This window comes from Mustela lutreola, chromosome 3, assembly GCF_030435805.1.
Source record: "Mustela lutreola isolate mMusLut2 chromosome 3, mMusLut2.pri, whole genome shotgun sequence".
Lineage (NCBI taxonomy): Eukaryota > Metazoa > Chordata > Mammalia > Carnivora > Mustelidae > Mustela > Mustela lutreola.
The window spans coordinates 146,668,423-146,687,845 of NC_081292.1; the positions used below are offsets into that span (position 1 = coordinate 146,668,423).

The following is a 19,423-nucleotide window of genomic DNA, read 5'->3' on the forward strand; positions in this document are numbered from 1 at the left end:
ATTCTTCAATGGAGTCAGCACTAAAGAATCAAATTGCTTTTAATTACATTTTAATGTCATTCTGCCTGGGACAGGACTATCAGGTTTTAGACAGATTACATCATGAAAGAGTATGTATGCCGCACAGATTTACCACAATGCCTTTGGATGTTTTAGAAAAGGGCAAACCTTGCTAAATATGGACGTCTTCCCTATTGGTAGAGAGATTAGGGCTTCCAGAAACCTTTCAATCATGGTCAGAAACCTCTGAGATTAATGAAGAGACATTAACCATCACCAGAGCAATTTTGTCTGTAATATAAAATGCAATAGAAAGCCAATTTCAAGAGCTGGTCAGGAAATAAATGAAAACACATGTCTACAAGTTCTAAGTCATTTAAGTTTAATTCCTTAATCACATGTGATGAATTTAAGAAGCAGTGTCTTTGCAATAATTCAACTTAAAATAGATTTAAGCCTCTTTTTCCATTTATGGCTGGGAAATAAGCACTAATGACACCTTAACACTAAATTGTGTTAAACCTAATAAAATAGAATCACACCAGTTCTGGACTTTAGATGATAGATAGCATAAACTGTGCCAGTGGAAAGCACATGACATCTCTATCAGTATGCTAAGTAGGAAAGGTCTTCAAAGTTGGAAAGGTTCATATATTCTTGAATACATTTTTCAGATGGACATTTGACATCTCAGCCAAGAATTCATTCATTCAGATATTTATTCTGCAGGTTTAAAAAATAATAATATTAAAAGCAAGTTGTAAAGTCCATGTTTTGATAGTGTGGTGGCTCCAAAGAAGTGGCTAGTTTCCATTAGTGCTCTTTGCTAAAGTCGGTCCAAATAAAATGCAGTTGGCTGAAGAACAAATCCCATAATCCTGCTCTATTATTTCCCCGGGGCTGCTGTAACAATGTACCACAAACCGAGTGGCTTAAAATAACAGAAATGTATTCGCTCACAGTCTGAAGTCAAGGAGTCCAAAATCAAGGTCTTGGCAGGGTTGGGTCCATTTGGAGGTTCTAAGGGAGAATCTGTCCCATGCCCCTCTCTTAGCTTCTGTGGCTAATGTGGCACACCTTTGGCATTCCTTGGTTTATAGACCTATCACTCCAGTCGTTGCCTCCCTGGTCTCATGACATGCTCTGTGTGTGTGTGTCTGTGTCTCTGGGTCTAAATTTCCTCTTTCTTAGAAGGGTACCAACCTAATCCAGTATGACCTAATCGTTTCTTGCTTACTTTTGTCAAGACCCTATTTGCAAATGAGGTCATATTCACAAGTATTGGGATCTAGGACTTCAGCATATCTTTTTAGGAGACACAATACAATTTACAATCCCTCCCTTCCCCTGAGATGAGCCCCCACCCCAAGTCCCTCCCAGTCTAGAATTCCAGAGCCACTGCTGTGTGTGATAGGTCACTTGTGTTGCACATACCAGCTCATTTCATCCTTCCAGCTGCCCAGTCATCCTGGGGTGATTGTCCTAACTAAGAAAACAAGCTCAGAGAGTTAGAGCTGGCAGCTGGTAAGTGCAGAGCAAGTATTTCAATCCACCTATTACTGACTTAAATCAATCCCCCCCTTTTTTATTATGTCTTGCCATCACCCTAACTCAAAAACATTGGATCCTTGTCTTTGGAAGCAATCACTCGAATTAAAATGCAGCTCTTTCACAATTTTACCCTCAAACACAGTTAATAAAAGAGTAAGTATGAAAGAGTAGGAGACGGAAGATATGGTGATAGTTTTTCTCCCCACCCAAGAACATCTGGCCTTTTCCCACCATGCAATGGCAGTGACTTTGCAGTAGATTACAGGTTAGCCATGGGAGAAAGACCATCTGTCAATCAAGAGCCTCCCATTCCTACTGTAGGTGTATTTTTAAAACACTTTATGAATTGTACTTGTGTACATCTGCTTTTTTTTTTTTAATGCATTGAGGCAATTTGATTTTTAAAGGAATCTCGTCTATCATCAAGTTCTATCTCTCTGCTCCTTAAATAATTCTTCAATCTACCCCCTCATCATTGTCTTCAATATCATGAGCTTTTTTCACATGCACATTTCTCTAACTTGACTATGGCAGTGGCTTTCAAATAGGTCTCTCCGCCTCCGGTTTCCTCCCATGTAATCCATCCTTGACATAGCTGACTCATTCTGATGTCTAAAAGCATGTTTTTATGCATTTGAAAAGTGTTATATTCATTCAACAAAAATTTACTGAGTATATTCCATGCTAGATTTTATTCCAGGCCCTAGGAAACAGCAGTGAACCAGAGGAACAAACATTCTTGCCCTCAGGGAGCTTATATTCTGTACAGCTTATGATTACCATCATTATGTCTCTTTCTCCTACGTATTTTGTTACAAATCTTGGCAGATAAGGATAATGATGATGATGACATTGGTAAGGGTTTTCACTGAGCATTTACTATGTGTCAGACATTATGCTGAGCTTCTTATATACAAATTATGTTGTAACAGCCCACAAGGAAGTTATTATGATGCTGATTGTGTGAATGAGGAAATTGAGACATAATTTAATAAGTTCAAAGTTAGAGATGAAAAAATGGTGGGGACAAGATTTGATTCTGGCACTTACTTTCTTCAAAGCTGTGGCCACATCTTCCTTAGATGTTCAAGGGGCTGTAGAGGACAAACAAACAAACAAACAAACAAACAAAATGGCTCTCACTTCTTGGATTTAGTGACTGGAGGCCTGAAAATTGAACTGACAAAAGACAGAGTAGCAAAGGAAAAAACCGTTTGTTTGCAGATGTGCAATGATCATAAATGTAAGAGTACTCAGCGATGAATAACTCAAAGAGGTGGGTAAAATTGGGGGCTTATAGACCATTTTAACGAAGTGTGATAAATTGTGGGGCAGTGGTTAGACAAAGAAAATAGGGGTTTGGCTCCTAGCAGGGGTAAATCATGGGATGGTGACTGGGAAATATGTAAGGTAAATGAAGGATAGATACAGATTGTTCACGCGGATGCATTTCAGGGCCATTTCCTGATAAGAGTCATTCTCCTCTTTCTGGTATGGAAGAGGGGGCACCTTTACAAATGGAAATTTCCTTTATGAATGGAAATTCCATTTACAAATGGGAAATTTATGCCCTGCTTTTAGGCAGATAGGGGAGAGCAGAGAGCTCTTCCTGGGTCTGTTGTTTCTTAATTGCCTTCAGCTCAGAATAGTTCTTATGCCAAAGTGGCATATTTTGGGGTCACAGATTCTGATCCCCTTGAGAATTTATGAATAACTAACTGAACACTATAGAAGCTCTTTGTAAAGCAAATAGCCACTGCACTACTCTGTTTATAAGATGACAATTTTGTATAAATAGTTTATCTAAGACAGCAGTTTGCTCTGCAGAGACAATGTCTGGAGATATTTTTGATAGTCAGGACTAAGAGTTGGGGTACTACTAACATCTAATGAGTAGTGGTCAGGAGAATAGACCTCTACACCACAGAAAATTATCTGCCACAAAATATTGGAAGTGCTGAGCTTGAGAAACCCTGACCTATAATGAGGCAGCTGTAAAAGCTTAACAAAATGTAGACTCTTATTTTTTCCTCTGTTTTAATTTCTCTGACTGAATGTATTCTTTATGTATTGAAGTAAAGCTTGTTTGTATTTTAAAGGCTTCCTCCCCTGCCATCTTTCAGGTTAAATTTAGTCATGGGCTTTCAGGGAAAATTGCCCATCAGCTGAATACTTTTAAAATACACATATTTCTAAGTTTTAAGTACCACTTTACTCAATTGCTTATAATACCACTGAAAGTCTAATGAACTCTTTTATAATTTTGTAATTTAAAAATAGAATTCAGGTTCTGTTCTTTAGATATAAAAATGATTCCAAAGGCCACCGATAGTAAACATTCTTCTTTTAAACTGACTTACTGGTAGTAGTGACGGGTGGGCACTGAGGCATCCAGCTTTTTCAAGTTGTCATTCTGGTAGCCATTTGGAAAGTGGTGGGCTGGGTATAGATATCTGGTATGTGACTATGGAACAGTTGTTCTTTGTAGGAAGCTAAGTGATCTGTGTTTGACTCGAATCTGTGCTATTGGTCCTGACAGCATCATGTATTCCAATTAAGTTCCAAGAACTTTCCTGGCCTTCACGGTCTCACTTCATGATTTGAAATTCAAAATATAAATTCATATGACAAAATGGAGGTCATATTCAATACAATCATTTTTCTTTTCTCTTAAAAACAGTCCTTAAAAGTTCCTTGGGGGTGGAGAGCAGCCCTTGAAAAGGAGAAGTCCCCTATTCCCTATTACTTGCCTCTGAAAATATCAGAGGCCTAGAATTTATTTGTTCATGAAGTTGTCTGTTTCTTGACAGACATTAAAATCAATACGCAGTTTTTGGACGCCCATGCATAAAAGATGTACACTTTCTTAGTTCAGCATAAATTTCTGCTTATAGACCAGAGCACCATAGTTGCTTTACCCCATCTGTTCTATGATGCTGTAAGAGATTAAGCGCACACTCATTTTAGTTTACATCATCGTTTGATTAGACATAAAACATTTCTTCTAATAACTTTCCGAGTTTCCTAATTGTCTTAAAAAAAAAATTGAGACTTTTGGGTATGAGCTCAGAAGACAAAAGTATAACAATCTTTCTTAGAGGTTTTTTTTTTTTTTTTTTTTTTAAATAATGCTCATTATTCTAATGCATTTATTCAGTAGTGGCTGTCATGAAAACTACACAAGGTAATTTTGGCAAAATGACCACTAGGACCATTGGTTCACTGCACTGTTTCTGCTTAAGACAAGAATGGTGTTGGGGTGCCTGGGTGGCTCAGTGGGTTAAAGCCTCTGCCTTTAGCTCAGGTCATGATCCCAGGGTCCTGGGATCGAGCCTCGCATTGGGCTCTCTGCTTAGCGGGGAGCCTGCTTCCTCCTCTCTCTCTGCCTGCTTCTCTGCCTACTTGTGATCTCTGTCTGTCAAATAAATAAATAAAATCTAAGACAAGAATGGTGTAATCTTGGTCATTACTACCAAGGGAACACAGGGAACATTCAGTGTGAAATATGACACCTATAATTAGGAAGACCTATGGTTATACCATAGCAGTTTTAAAGATGAGGTAATTTTGGGAGTGTTAAAAAAAAGGCAGCAATTAATCAAAAGTTTTCAGCAGTTTATTTATGAGCCAGTATGCTCTGCAAAAGAAATGCCTGCTGTCTGTTGTCATAAGGAGTTAATGTGGCATGTTATGAAGAACACAGACTTTAAAATAAAGTGTCCAAACACCTTCCATTTTTTAAACGCTAACTTTATTGGGCCTTGTATCACTTCCCTGGGGTCCAGGCGCCTGGGAACAAATGAAGAAAAGTCTGTGAACAGTCAGGGACCTAAGGAATCATGTTTCACTCGGAAAAAAAGTAGAAGGGCTGAGATTAGATTAGACAAGGTGGGAAAGGGATATTGGCAGGTAATGCGCAGGAAAGTTACAACTTGGGTTATTTTTTAACTGGCGTCCTACAAACGGCCCGCGTGTAGGTGTCTCTGTCGCTAACTTATAAATGAACTTCAGGTTCTCCTTAGCTGGGGCGACTTCAGAATCGGAGAACCTGGCGGCGGTTCAACGACCCCGCCCTCGGGGTCCCCAGGGGGCATCTTCTGGAGAGCCTGACTGTCTGGGACGCGGGCCCCAAAAGCAAACACAAACCCGCCCTGCTCCCCTTGGGTGGAAACTTCCCCGGCCTCGAGCAGAGAGGGAGGGGGCGGCGGGGCGGCGGTTCCCCTCGCGGAGTCAGAGAACTGCGCGCACGAGGCTCGGGGCTCGCGGCGAGCGCGGCGGCCGCCGCCTCCTCCCCACCCCGCCTCTGCCGGCGCTGCCTCCTCCCTCCGCCCGGCTCGGCCTCCCTCGCTCCCTCCCCTCGTGGCTGGCTCCGGCGGCAGCGGCGGCGGCGGCGGCGGCGCGGCGGGGAGGGCGTGCGCCGGGCGAGAGGTGTCGGCGGTGAGGGAAGCGAAGTTTCAAGTGGAAGGTCGTCCGCCGGCCGGCGCGTCCTCCCGCTCTCCTCCGGCAGCATCATGGCGGAGCCGAGCGGCTCGCCCGTGCACGTCCAGCAGCCCCAGCAGACAGCCCCGGTGACAGCGGCGGCGGCGGCGGCGGTCCCCGCGGCCGCGACAGCAGCGGCGGCCCCGGCAACGCCCGCGGCCCCGGCTCCGGCCCCGGCGGCGCAGGCCGTCGGCTGGCCCATCTGCAGGGACGCGTACGAACTGCAGGAGGTTATCGGTCAGTGCGGCGGGCGCGGCGGGGCCGGCCCAGGCCGGGCGCCGAGGCCGGGAGGGAGGCGCGGCCGGGGGCGGGAGGGGGCGCGGGATGCTGGGCTCGCCTGCGTGCACGCCCGGGAGGCAGAGCGGCCGGCTTCGGGGCCTACCGGCTTCAACAGTTTTTTTTTTTTTTTTTTTAAATTTATTTGTTCGTTCTCTGAGCGCTGGTGCTGCAGGAGGCGGCGCGGCGGATGTGACTCGCACTGCAGACGAGCCGCATGCTGCAAACTTTTATCTCCGGAATCGCCGGGGCGGCGGAGCCGGGGACCCGGCAACGCCGCCGCATCGCCCTCCACCCGCGCGTTGGGGCCGCAGCCCGTGGCCAGTGGCCACGCGGGCAGGCAGCTGCGGGTGCGGTGGGGTGGGGTGGGGTGGGGTGGGGTTGCGGGGGCGCCGCCCTGGGCTTCCAGCGCCCCCGCGCTGCGCCCGGGGGGCCGCGTCCTGGGGGACTCAGCGGGCGCAGCCGCGCTTCTGCTCGCCAAGCTCCGCGCCTCCGCCTCCTGTCAGCAGCCTCTCGCCGTGGGTAACGGGACCACGTAGGGATCGCGGAGGCCCAGGTTCTTTCCCGATGCCGGGGAGGATGCTGGTCTCCCTTCCTGACAGCCGCTGCTCCACGCCCGTCTTGCAGTCCGGCGCGCCCGGGTACCCGCCTCTCGGAGCCCTGGCGCGCCGCCTGCCGCCCAGCCCGGCCGCCCGGGGAAAGGCAGGCACCCTGGCCGCCTCCCCTGCACCGGGCCGGTGCTTTCCTCCGGTTCAGGGCCGAGCTGCAAGAGCGAAACCCGAGACTTTCCGTGATGTGCTTCCTGCCCTTCGGTGCCATCTAGTCGGCTCACAAATATCACCTTATCGTACATTTTTAAAAACCTGGCAAAGTCAACGGCAAGAAGCCGGCATTACTTTTCGCTGGGCCAAGCACGTGAAAGGCCCGGAGATTTGTGTGGAACCTTCACTTCGAACCTTTCCTAGTGGGTCGTCCTTTGTCAGAGTCTTGTTAAACCTAGTTAGGAAAGCGTCCAGGCGAAGTGCACCTTCCGCTTCCAGCATGAGTGGGGCTGCGGTGGGACGCAGCTTTCCCATAGCTGGATATGGAAAAGGAATTTAGGATATTTATGTTAAATATAATATATATATTTGCTTTTCTTTAAAAAAAAATCCTCCAGACCCCTTTAAAAATGTAAAAACAAGAGAATTTCATTAGGCGTTTAAATGAGCCTTTATCACCTGCTTCTATGTAAATGAAACAGCATAGACTGAAATACACATATATTTCATATATATGAGAAAACGATGGGCAGAACAGTCACCTAGAATATGAAAACTTCAAATAATCTAAAATAGATATTTCTCCAGAAAATTCTTTGAAAACCCAGACTTTTCACAACTTTGGGCCAGGGATTCTCTAAGGGATGTGTCTTTGTGTCAATGCCTGGATTAAATCACTTTCTGGGCTTCTCAAAGCCTATCCAGAGAAAACTGCTTTAACCTGGCATATAAGCCCCTTCAGTTGTTGGGTTTTTTGTTTTGTTTTTTGGGTTTTGCCCCTTTCTAGAGTTTGCTTGTTTGATTGTACCTTGAATATTCTGCTGTCCTATGACACATCTGGTCTCCCATTCCTTGTTTTCTGGGCACAGGCTGTTCTCATCCAAGTGCCCATGTTTGTAGGCAATCTCACTCAGCACCCAAGGCCAGAGGAAATTTTCCTTGAGAAGGCTTTTGCTTTTTTTGAGGCAAAGTACATTGGCTTCCTCTGCATCTCTTTTTACATACTTTATAGCATGTGATCCCCTATTTTTAATTTGTGCCACAAAATTTATGGCCCTACTATGTCCCAAGAATTGTCCTAGGTGTTAGCAGTATACAAGTTCATAAAAATGGTTCCTACCCTCAAGGACTCCACGACTTTTTGTAATCAGTTCTCTAAGACTTGATGAGTGAGCACAAAGGAGGAGGGGGCCTGGGGATCACAGGAACCAGAATTTGGTTATAATCAGTTTATATGCTTATTTTGTCATTTATCAGGGTTATGATGCAAGCTTTGCCTTTTGAAAGCATAGTATTTTGAGTTGACTGGTTTTGTGAGCTAATGAATAAAATTCTTTTAAGTGATGGGATTAATTGCAGGGTTTGTTTCTGTGTGCAATAACGGCACTGTTAATTATGGTTGGTCAGTTTACTTAAGGAATTTGAGAACAGAAACACCTGCTTATTACTTCTACCCCTATTTTTGCACATTCACACGGTGGGAAGGGCTTTTCTACATTTTAAATTTATCTTGTATTTTTCCAACGAAACAATGGTCTGTGTGGAGGCCATGTTATTGACAAATCAGATTGCTGGAATAGGGTTTCGCAAGGGCTTAATGTTTAAAGGGAATTATAAACCCATTTCCAATTAGCGTTTAATGCTAGTTGAGCGATTACAGGTGAACTTGTGGTGAAGCACTTTAGCTTAAACGTTACATGCAGAAGTTAGTAGTTCAGACACTGAACTAGTTTCGACATGAATGCGGGTGGAGAGCTTCTGCCTTCCCCCTCCACACGGCAGGTGTCATATGATAGGGCTCCGGCAGTGTGAACTGCGACCAGCAGGAGGCTCGGATGTGTCTCCGCAGAAGACGGAGGCAGGCACCGCGTTTTTAACTTTACAGCGTGGCACAGAGCACTTTTTCATCCTTTCCTCCTGGGCAGAGATTGGGGCCTCAGGATTATGAGAGAATCGGTTTACTAAAGTTCAAACAAAGCAGGTTCAGTTGTTTGACTTCTGTTTTAGAAAAGTAAACATAGGATTTTGCAAGTCTAAAAATAAAGTTTTCCCTTTTGTTGTATCGCTGTTCTTGTGTCCTGAAAGATCAGTGGAGAATTTGTCATGCTCTTAGGGCTAATCTGGTTCAGAAGTTTATGCATGACCTGGAAATGATGTAAAGTCTATCTGAGGGAGCTTTATACTTTGAGAGGGGATGAAAGTGTTGTGAAATTATTATTATTTTTAAAAAATTTTATTTATTTATTTGACAGACAGAGATCACAGGTAGGCAGAGAGGCAGGCAGAGTGGTAGAGGGAAGCAGGCTCCCCACTGAGCAGAGAGCCCGATGAGGGGCTTGATCCCAGGTCCCCGGGATCACGACCTGAGCTGAAGGCAGAGGCTTTAACCCACTGAGCCACCCAGGCGCCCTGTGTTGTGAAATTATTAAACTCCTTTTAGCCATCTATATTATTGTCTTGGTAGACTTCAGATAATTCTGTCTCCTAAACCAGTAGCTGTTCCTAGGAAGTTTTATACTCTATACTCTTCAGCCCCGTGAAGCTTTGTTCTCTCTCCCCTCCATCCCACACTCCAGTTCCTTTTTTAGAAGGGTGAGGGGTACCCAAAGAGAGGCCATTTGAAAAATTAGTTTGTTAGTAATATTGATAGTGTTACCTTCGTTGTTGAACAGAGTAAACAGCGAGTCACATAAATGCTGTCTTTGGCATCTGTAGTAGGATTGAACCACCTTAAGGAACTTTCCCGTCACAGCGCCAAAGTCACTGCCATACGAGTTTCCCTTATCTGAGTCCCATCATTGCAGCAGGGGCTGTGATCTTTGTTGGTTTTCCTCAGAGAAGCCCTAAATAGACTTGTACCTCAGAGGATGTTTGCTTTTCTTAGGTTTTTTTTTGCAGGATAAGCCTTTCTTTAGTTTTGTACTTGATTTCTCTGTGCTGATTCATTTTGTCCTGAGTGGTCATTTAGAATGATCTAAAAGTAATAAATTTAAGGGTGCCTGGCTGGCACATTTGAATTTTGGTCCTTGTCAACGCAAGAATTTGGTTCTTAGCATCTTAGCCATAGTTTGACTAAGAGCTCCTTTGGATACTTTATTTCTTTCCAGTGATGTCTTTTTTTTTTTTTTTTTTTTAAACCATTCATATGCATTCTCCCCAAACCCAGATAATAGCACATATGGCCAGGTTTTCAAGGAGCAACAGCTTTTCCTAAAATGAGACTGTAAGCAGCCTAGTGCACTACTGTTTTGCTCTGTGCTCTGAGTTTGTGCAGGGTTCTATGGTTTAGAAATTAGAACGGGATTTATGGATGTTCTAGAAGGATCTGGAGGACATTGGGAGCTACACTGGCTCACAGTTTTTATAGGATCTCAGAGGGCTAGGGCACTGAGTGTGTATCTCCCAGAACTTTCAATTGGGCAGCTTTGCTCTTGCTTTTGGTTTACTAGTTTGAGCATTTTTTTTTTTTAAATAAGGTTTTATTGATTTATTTGAGAGAGAGACAGAGCGTGAGTGAGTGTGGGTGGGTGGGAACAGAGGGAGAGGGACAAATAGACTCTGTGCTGACTATGGAACCTGGTGTGGGCTCAGTCCCACGACCCTGAGATCATGACCTGAGCTGAAGTCTGGAGTCAGAGGCTCAATCAGCTGAGCCATCCAGGTGCCCTTGGCTTTTCTTTTCTTTCTTTTTTTTTTTCTTTAAAGTTAAACAGGTGTCAGATGTATGGTGTAAGAGGGCTTTGGCTTTCATATCCTTTCACTTTTTTTTGTAATAAAGAGAAAAATGTATATAGGAATATTCTTTTTGTACTTTTTTTATTATTGCGGTAAAATATACACATATCTATCACATGAGATTTATGATTTCAACTGTTTTTTAAGTATATAACTGGTAGTAGTTATATTTGTAATAGAAATGCCTTTTTATTTATTTAATAGAATTCCCCTGTGGAGCCATCCACACCTCAAGTTTATATTTATTATTTGGATTTTGTTGTCTTAATTTCGGTCATTTATGTTCTTTCATGAAATTTTTGCCTTTAAGTTATCAAATTTATTGGTTTGCCTTTCTTCATCGTTCCCTCCCACTTAAGTCACAGCTTTAATGTGGTATATTTCACCTACCATACAGTTAGTTCATCCCTATATAGGGTACAGTTCAGCGTGGGTTTTTGTTTTTTTACTATATCTACAGAGGTCAATAAGGGTAATAGTTCGTTTTAGAGCACAGAGATGCTCTTTTGAATGTACTGTTTAAAGTGTCATGTGGGAAAATGTCTCTAGGTGCAAAGAAACTTTTGGTAGTACTATTACAATGCTGAATTTATGCTTTTTGATTTGTGAGCAATAACTTTATTTCTCCCTGTCTCTGACAGTCTGTCATGCACTACATTTTTTTTTTTTATTAACATGTGATATATTATTTGCCCCACGGATACAGGTCTGTGAATCGTCAGGCTTACACATTTCACAGCTCTCACCATAGCACATACCCTCCCCAATGTCCATAACCCAACCACCCTCTCCCTACCCCCCACCCCCTTAGCAACCCTCAGTTTGTTTCCTGAGATTGAGTCTCTTGTGGTTTGTCTCCCTCCCCGTCCCATCTTGTTTCATTTCCTCCCTCCCCATCCCCCACAACCCACCTCCCCCACCGCCACCCTGCCTCTCAAACTCCTCATATCAGAGAGATCATATGATAATTGTTTTTCTCTGATTGACTTACGATGCTCAGCATGATACCTCTAATTCCATCCCTTTGTTGCAAATGGCAAGATTTCGGGGGTTTTTTTGATGCATGCATTACATTTTTGATGATGTCTGAGAATGAGTGGGCTCTGGAGTCAGATGGCCGGGACTATTTCATATCCTGGCAATAGCAGTCCCTGGCCTTGTGACCTTGAGCATATCACTTAGATATGTCTGCACTCAGTTTCCGCATCAGTAACATGGAGATGATTAAGATAAGGTTGTGTGGATTGAGAGAGTGGAAAGCCCTTAGAAGGGTGCCTGCACAGGGCACACTCCCCGTTAGTCTTCTAACTGGGAAGACCATGGCTGCTAATCAGATTCAGGTTATCAGGAGGGACACAGCTCTGACTCTGGCAAGATACTGGAGTGCCTTGAAGGGTGTCTCCGCTTGGTTTCTAGCAGGGAGGGAGCCGGTGAGAGTCCACCAGCTAGTATCCTCCTTCTGGGGTGCCCTGGCTAGAAGGTAGCTTGCTGGATAGCCCTCCCCGCCCCTCCGCCCTTGCATCTTCCCTCCTCTGCAGGAGGAAGTGGAGAGACCTGTGGAGCTCCTGGCGATTTGGAGAGCTCAGGTATTTAGGTGCCAAATGGCCCTCTGACAAGTGGTGAGAGCATCCTGCGGGAAGGCTACTGGGAGGAACAGCCCATTATGACAGGGCTTTAAGAACAACCTGCTAAGACTGCACTTTTCTTCCACCTCCCGAGTTCGTTCGCCCCGTGGAGGCTGCCATGCTGGCAGGAAATGCTGCTGACTAAAAGAAACATCACTGTGTCCCAGAGCGCGAGAGGACCGGAGCGTTTGTTTTCGGATGGAGCCATCATGACAGCTCCCGGACCTCCTTCCTTCCCTCTCTGCTTCTCTCCAGGCTTAAAAAATACTCTCAGGTCTTTCTTATCTTCAACAACAAGAGAGAACAAAACAAAACTCTCGCTACTCCTTCCTCCCCTCGCCACCACCTTATCTCCTTCCTTCCTTTCACAGCTACGCCTTTTGAAAGAACCTCTCGTTCACTTCTCAGCCCGCCGCAGTCTGGCTTGCGCCCTCTCGCTGAGAAACCAGTTGTCGGTCTCCGATGACTGTGACCCTTGCGTGACCGCAGCCCAGGGACAGGGCGGTCCTCTCTTTTCCTCTCTGCAGGCGGTGGCACCATCTGCTCTCCTCCTCCCTTGCTGGCGGCCCCTGCTCCAGGATCCCCTTCCCAATGTGCCTGCGGCTGCACCTGTCACCTGGAGTGCAGACGTGCTCTGGCTTCTTTGGACCAGCCTCCGCCCTTTCCAGGTCTTCACGTAGATGTTCCACAGACCTTCCTCCTCACGATGAAACTCATAGTCTCGCCGCCTTTGCTTCCATCCTGATGAGCTTCGTCAACACTCTTCTTAAAACCCTCGAACGCAAAACAGAAAAACGCCGGGGATCCCCCACTTCCCTGTCTTCTTCCACCTCCCACATCAAATTGGTCATGAGTCCTCGATTTCCTGCGCACTTGTTATCTTCTTTGCTTTGTCTTTCACTCCTCCTCTTGGCCATCTCCTGTTTGGTGTGGGCCCTGATCGGTTCTGATTTGGGTAATTGTAATAAGTTCCTGGGAAGGTTCCTTCCTCTTCTCTTCTTGCTTCCAGCTACGGTACACATCGTCCGCACAATGAGAGAGCTATACTAACGTTTTTTATCAGTTTCCCCAGACTTAAACTTTTTGTGGCTTTTCTGTCATCCTTAAGGATAGCTCTAAGCATGGTGTTGAAGGCCTTTTGGAAATTGTCTCTTGCCTCTCTTTGCAGACAGACATCCGTTGTGATTTCCATTCTCAGGCTCCCAGCCGATGGGAACCTGTCATGGTTGTGGAAATAGTTCGTTCGTGCTATTCTTCCCCCCATCCTTCGCTTGTGAGGCAGGTTTTTGCTCTGCTTGGAACAGCATTCCACACCCTTCCCTACCGTCTTCGTTTATTTAACTGAAAACACTGTCTCTCCTTTTAAGTTTTACCTTCATTGAAGTGTAACGTGCACATGGTAAACTGTACAGATCATAAACATATAGCTTGATGCACGTTCATAAACTGAACACACCCAGATCGGGCCTCCCTGTTAAGACCTGCAATAAATGATTTCTCTTCGCAGCAACAGTCTCTGTGCCCGAGCCTCCTTTCCCTCTGCCCCTTGCTCTGTTGGGTATTTCATCCTCTAACAGTCCTCACACCGCGAGCAAATGGTTTGCTTCCTTGCCCATGCCGGTGCTAGATGTTAACTCCTTGAGGACAGTGTCTCTGGCCTCTATACCCCACATCTTGTATTAAGTATTTGATCAATGTTTTCTGGATTAAAGTCTGAACTCTGGGGACAGACATTCTTTCCCTTCTTGTGCAAGGAGAACATTGCCTGACTTCTAAAAATTTGCCTCCCTGGATGCTGAAGAGTCAGTCTTGCCGATGGTTGATGATGATGCTTATTTAGTTGTGTCTGGGCCAATCAGCTTAAAGGGCTCTGTAGAAATTAGCTCATTAATCCTCCCAGATGAAGAGTAAGCACTTGAGCGTTTGCTCTTGCCTGTAGTGTGCAGGGAGGCAGCGGGCAGAGGCCCTGCTCTCCTGGGGTTATGGGGACTGTGAAGTGGTCTCTCCAGATGAAGGACCAGAGCTCCCTGTCACAGCTGTGGCATCCTTTTATTGAGACACTCTAGAGTAGGACAGGGAGGGCCTGGCACTGGTCTCTTCTTTAGAGCTTTCCTTTCTTGGGCATACTCATGACCTCTCTCTTCCTGTTTATGTATTTATATATAACCCAACCTTGAAGTTCTGTGGGGCCTCTTGCTGGGTAGAAATCAGAACTGTTGGGAAAAGATCAAGGATATACGTGAAACACAGGAACTGAATATCAGGACAGGTGGCTTTCAAAGGTTGTTATGATAGCAGGGATTGAATTTTTATAAATAATCGGGGGCCAAAGGTAATAGGATTGGTGTAGATAGGATAGGATACGGCTAAGACCCTAGACCATCCGTCTTTTTAAGTCAAAACCAATCTAATAGGTGTTACAATTCCTCCTACAGTGTAGTCACTGGGAAAAAAAATTTTTTTTTTCCTCTTTAAATAGAATTTTTGTAATGCTATGAAGTTTTGCATATTTCTCCAGGATAGGTTTTTTAAATTATTCCAAAATAATTCCAAGATGGTTGGAGTGATTCAAGTGTTTCAGGTATTACTTTTTGCAAATCTGCCATTCATTGGTCAAGTTTTTGATACTAGAGAAGAACTCAATATGTTAGTTAAAGAGGCATTTTAAGCTTGATTTAACTGGGAAGCAGAGGAGAAATATAGTCTTAAGAGAATGGGTTGGCAGTGTTTTAGTTCTAGAATTGATTTAGATACACCTTTTGGAACTGGTGTGAGTAAATGCTGATGTAGTTCCTGGTTCTTTCCACCTGCCAGTTGTTTGAGAATAAGCTGTGGTTTAGTTTTAAGAAGCTTCTTGGACATTGAGGAATTAGATGAATTGACCTTTAAAACTGATTTTTTATTTAAATATATAGGAAGACATCATTTTAAGACAGACTTTTATTTTCGAATGAACTTCCTTCTTTCTTTCTTTCTTTCTTTCTTTCTTTGACAGAGATCACGAGTAGGCAGAGAGGCAGGCAGAGAGAGGAAGGGAAGCAGGCTCCCCACTGAGCAGAGAGCCCAATGGGGGCTCAATCCCAGGACCCTGGGATCACAACCCGAGCTGAAGGCAGAGGTCTCAACCCACTGAGCCACCCAGGCACCCCTCGAACTTCTTTCAGTAAATGACATTTAGTATAATTCCCAAAGATCAAGTGGTGGGGGTACTCATTTGGTTCTTCCAGTAGGTGAACATACATGTTTTGGTGACATTTTTGGGGGTTAGGTCACTAGAGCTATTTACTGGAAGAACTAGTATGGGAGTGAAGATGGATGACTTTCTGCCATATGAATGATAGATCTTTATTTGGGGACTATTTTTTTAAAGTTTAATTTTATTGATTTTTTTTTTTAAGTAAACTCTACTCCCACCATGGGCCTTGAGCTCAGGACCCTGCGATCAAGAGTCATGTGCTCTACCAATTGAGCCAGCCAGGCACCTTCATTTGGGGAGTCTTTTGGAGCCAGTGACCTGTGGAAGTTCTGAGACTTCTCATAATCACTCTATTGATGCTTCCTTCCTTCCTTCCTATCTTCCTTCCTTCCTTCCTAATTGGCAGTGACACCACACACTTTGGTTAATTATGGGGTGATCAAGAAAGCAGGGAGAGAGAGTGCTCAGGGGAAGGAATTTGGGTTTTATTTATAAGTTGATTCCTAAGTGAGGAATGACATTAAGAATAAAGAATTGGGAAATTTAATTTTGGAACAGACGGAACACAAAATCCATTCCTGCTCCTTTGTTTTACAGATGAAGACTCCAGTGGCTTAAGTTCATCAACTTTATTTATTTATTTTTTTAAGCTGTTGGTCCAGAAGTCCTTAGACTCTCAGGCTTATGATTCCTGCCTGGTTTAGTTTTTTTTTTTTTCTGCTTACATCACTTTGGTTCCTCATTATAGTGAGAAGGAAGAAGTTAGAAAAATTATTGGCTGAATGAATTTTACAACAACCACTTTAGCACAGTAACTATCTATCTGAGAATGTATTTACCATGTAACTATCACAGTAAAAGTCTCGTTTATTTCTTTAGAGGTGTTAAAATGATCTTTATATATATTTCTTTCTTCATCAGGGTGTTTTATCTAACATGTAAGTGTGGTGGTGTGTGGACATAAAGTCGTTTCATTTCTCTCATGGTCCTTTGCCTGCTCTGTTAACATAGACCAGGCTATAACCTTACCAGCGAGGTGGAGTAGGGGGCGTGTATGGGTGTGTTGGAAAGTAAAAGGCTGAGGACCAGCACCGTGATGGGTGAAGGAAGCATAAGAAGTAGATGAACTTCACAGCTGATCAGGAGCTGGAGCACAGTTTCTGCACTGGAGTCAGGTCCCTTCTGCCAGGCTGATGCATTGTCACGGTCAGAGCAGCGACAGCATTCTTTACTGGGTGTCTGGTTCTAAGCCCCCTTTGGTAGCCGCTAGCCACATGTGGCTATTTAAATTTAAATTAATGAAAATTAAATAATTTGGGGGTGTGTGTGAAAGGAGAATGTCTAGACTATAACCATTCTGTGGGATAGCATAATGGTGGCTACATGACATCATCCTTCTCCCCGGACCCATTCCTCAAACTCTGAATGTACAGCATCCGGAGGGAACCCTGGTGTCAGCTGTGCACTTCAGACGATAATGACCTGCCTGTGTGGGTCCATCCGTTGTAACAAGAGGTTGTTGATAATGGGTGAGGCTATGTGTGTGGGGGGGGTGGTGTGTGGGAGAGGGTATGTGGGAAAGCTCTACATTGCTCTCAGTCTTGCTGTAAACCTAAAACTGCTCCAAAGAATAGATCTTTTAAAATAATTAAATGAAATACAGTTCCTTAGTTTCACTAGGCACATTTCAAGTGCTCAGTACCTAACTGTGGCTAGTACGGCTGTAGAACTTGGATTTTGTTTCTTTAACTTCACGTCTATAATCTGCACTAGCCAATAAGCCTCTTGGATAGCTCAGATATAGACTACTTCCATCACCGCAAAACGTTTTATTGGCCAGCACTGGTTGATAACTTCTCCGGAATGTTCAGAAAATGACTAAATATTGTGACCTCCTGATAACATGTTAAGGCGTTGCCACTGACTTAGGAGTACAGAAAGGAGAGAGGCAGTGCTAACTTTGTGTAAAAAATAAAATCTTTTGTTTTCACTCTGTGCTCTATTTGAAAGCTAATGGATTCGTATTTTCGGAAGAACAGTTAGTCTTTTTGTGTGTGTGGTGAAACAGATACCCAAGTTGACGTAGGGAGATAGTTTTGAAGTGTGAGTTCTTATCTTACCCACTTAACTCATTCTGGGATGTTCTTGTGATTAGTGTAAACTGGGAGAATCCTCCCAAATGAAATCCACTATTTTCAGAAGTACCAAAATGTTACATTTCCTTAAGAAATTACTTCAGAGTCTTGGGTTTGGATGTGGCAGACGGTATCACTTTAGTTTATTTTCTTTTATTTATGAAGAAAGAACTGACTAGGGTTGTTGTTGTTTTTTTAAATGAAATTACAAAGGAGTTGTGAAATTAACTCTACGTAGAAAAAAATAATACCTGTGTCAATTTCAGTCACTTCAATGGTGACTTTGAATCATGGGCCCTTCTTTTCTCTTGAATTTAAGATAATTTGGTATCTCAGTCATTAAAAGATTAATGGCTTAACCTAAGTAATATATCACAAAACTAAGAAAACATCTAGTATTTCAGTTACTACTTAACAGAAATGCACACTTGGTAACCACTATTTGGGCAGGATACTGCTTTGTTCTGAGAGAGAATTAATGGGTGAGGGGTGAAAAAAAAAGTCTGTGTAGGGAGATTAACTGGGTTTAATTTTGGGCAATTCAGGAACAGTCTGTACTTTCTCATGTTTGGTGTCCCTTGGGTGACTGGGGCCGTAACAGAATATTTTACTATGTAATCCTTTAAACTTTTTCCTGTATATGCCCTTTCAAGTTTCTGGAGCCTTCCATCCAGTGCCTGGCCTTCAGCAAGGGCTGTTGTGGAAACAGTCTTAACATGGCACCTTTCCTGGGCACTTGGGAGGCTAAAATAGAGCTAGGAGCAATGTCTCTGTGTAGTTTCAAGTTGTGATCATTAGGACTCACTTAAAAAGAGGAATATTTTTGAAGATCAGGGGTTAGATTGTTTATCTAATAACCGTCAGTTGTTTAAAACGTGACCATCTCTAGGGCTAAGAGGTAATGAGCCTCTGAGTTCATTTATAGCCATCTTCCCGATTGTTTCCATAGAAGCAGAAGACTTTCCAAGGGCCGTAATTTCATGTCCTGTTCTTTAAAGCCTATTTGAAGTAGACCATAGAGGCATCTTTGAAGCTTATATATTTGCTGAGATAGCATTAAAGGCAGGTAGGTGACACGTGGTTACTAGGGTGGGTCAAAGTTCGGGTACAGTTAGTGTGGCTTGTGCTTCCTTATAGCTTATGTTCTACTTGAGTCTCCCATACGAAGAGCGAATGGTCATTTAGCTGTGTAGAGCTGTGTAGAGTTGAAATTAGATATTCCCTTGTCTCTTGAAGCTACTTGGAAGAAAGGGAATGTCAAATATATGAAAGGTGATCTTCGTGGGATGTGATTGACTTTAAAATTGATCACATCAGAACTTATCTGCACAAAAGTACTGTTTCCTTTAATAAGGAGGTAGGAGGTGGTGTCCACTTAGACTTTATAATTACATTTCATTTCATTTTATTTATTTATTTATTTATTTATTTTTTAAGATTTTTTAGTTTATTTACTTGAGAGAGAGACAGTGAGAGAGAGCATGAACGAGGAGAAGGTCAGAGAGAGAAGCAGACTCCCCATGGAGCTGGGAGCCCGATGCGGGACTCGATCCCGGGACTCCAGGATCATGACCTGAGCCGAAGGCAGTTGTCCAACCAACTGAGCCACCCAGGCGTCCCATTTTATTTATTTATTTTTTAAAAAGATTTTATTTATTGTCAGAG

The 19,423-nt window shown here is 43.8% G+C and overlaps 1 protein-coding gene across 2 annotated transcripts in view; it reads left to right on the top strand.

Moving 5' to 3' along the window:
- Positions 1 to 5,617: 5,617 nt before the first annotated feature.
- Positions 5,618 to 19,423, top strand: part of STK39 (serine/threonine kinase 39) — a 305,730-nt gene continuing 291,924 nt past the window's right edge. Inside the window, exon 1 of one of the 2 annotated variants that reach the window (XM_059167118.1) lies at positions 5,618 to 6,267. In XM_059167118.1, the coding sequence (XP_059023101.1) occupies positions 6,063 to 6,267 (205 nt within the window). In that variant the 5' untranslated portion in view covers positions 5,618 to 6,062. The remainder of the gene's footprint in view (positions 6,268 to 19,423) is intronic. The other variant, XM_059167117.1, reaches the window with a different exon arrangement.